We start from the raw sequence: 1,275 nt of genomic DNA, 5'->3' as shown, positions 1-1,275 counted from the left end.
GGGGGGGGGGGGGGGGGTCAACGCTGTCCCGTGCGCTACCGATTGCTTTCACCCGGGCCTATGGTTTTGCAGTGAGGCAGACGGGTGTGCCTACCGTCAGGCTGCGGCCCCCCAGCGTTGACCTGCTCCAGGAGCAGATGTCCGCCACTCGCCTAGGCACGGCCTCTGCCGCATCACCCTCTCGCCCCAGCCCTCACCTCGGCCCTCGCCCCGGCCAGCAGCGCCAGCGGGGTGCTAGCACTGCTGGTAGGTCCAGATCAATGCAGTGCATGTGCATGGAAGGTGGGAAAACCCTCCTTACAATTCGGAAACCATGCTTGGCGGCCCGGTCTAGCCTTAGAGATGCACTGTTCTGAAATCCTTTGCAATGCGCGAAGTCCTAACAATCTTGGTATTCGCTGTTTTCAGGCGTTTACTACCCGAGCAAATTCAAACGACTATGAAGAAGTTGTCAACTCTGGATGAGCTACCACAAAGTTGTCGCGGAGATTGCAGTATGTAGATCTCAATAAAAGGAATTGTTTTTGGATGTGTGTTTGTCTCCTTCGCGTCCGCCTCCCAATCACCCCCAACTACTCGACGCAGTCGGCCGCGGAGAGGTCAGGGGTCTTGGTGCATGGTGCCGTGGGCGCTACGACAGCGCGCGCGCGCGCGCGCGTGTGTGTGTGTGTGTGTGGAAGGGGGGGGGGGCTACACCTGAAGAGGAGCAGCTGCGCACATCGCGACAAGGATCGTTCACGCAGGGTGCCCTTACGTGACGCAGGTTAGCCCGCCGATCTCGAGATTCAGCCCCGCGGATCACCCCCGTCGTACAGGTGCTCGCGACCGGTGCGTCCGTTCTTGGCGGTTGGTGGCCGTTGCCCTGCGAGCGCCAGTCACACCCGCCAACCGCCGCGGCGGACCTCCCCTCCCCGGCGCGCGATGGGTGGGAGGCCGAGCAGAGCTTGGTGGCGGGCTGCATGACGGCGGCGGGGAGGGCCGGTCCGTGGGGGCGACAGTCAGGTATGAGCTGTCGTGGGAGCGCGAGCAATGGCTGAGCACGGGGCTGAGGGCGCACGGCGGGGATTGCACGCCCTGTCGGGCCGCAGGAGTCAGCGCGCCTTACGGGCGGAGGGAGTAGGCAAACCCGCAACAGTGCGACAGCGGCTCTGATGCACCCGGTACACTCATGAAGCGCGCGTTCTTGGTGAGCAGGCTCCAAAGCTTCACCTGGGCGCCGGGCCGAGCTGTGCCCACCCGGACCCAGGCCATGAGCGCGCGGTCGTGCCCCCCCCC

The 1,275-nt window shown here is 64.4% G+C and overlaps 1 protein-coding gene across 1 annotated transcript in view; it reads left to right on the top strand.

Moving 5' to 3' along the window:
• Window positions 1-465, top strand: part of LOC127751444 (uncharacterized) — a 10,273-nt gene extending 9,808 nt beyond the window's left edge. Inside the window, exon 3 of the mRNA XM_052275024.1 lies at window positions 409-465. Coding sequence (XP_052130984.1) covers window positions 409-465 — 57 coding nt within the window. The remainder of the gene's footprint in view (window positions 1-408) is intronic.
• The last annotated feature ends 810 nt before the right edge of the window (window positions 466-1,275 follow it).

The sequence above is a fragment of the Frankliniella occidentalis genome, unplaced genomic scaffold, assembly GCF_000697945.3.
Source record: "Frankliniella occidentalis isolate FOCC.00 unplaced genomic scaffold, Focc_3.1 Scaffold494, whole genome shotgun sequence".
Lineage (NCBI taxonomy): Eukaryota > Metazoa > Arthropoda > Insecta > Thysanoptera > Thripidae > Frankliniella > Frankliniella occidentalis.
This window is presented reverse-complemented; position numbering and strand designations above follow the sequence as displayed.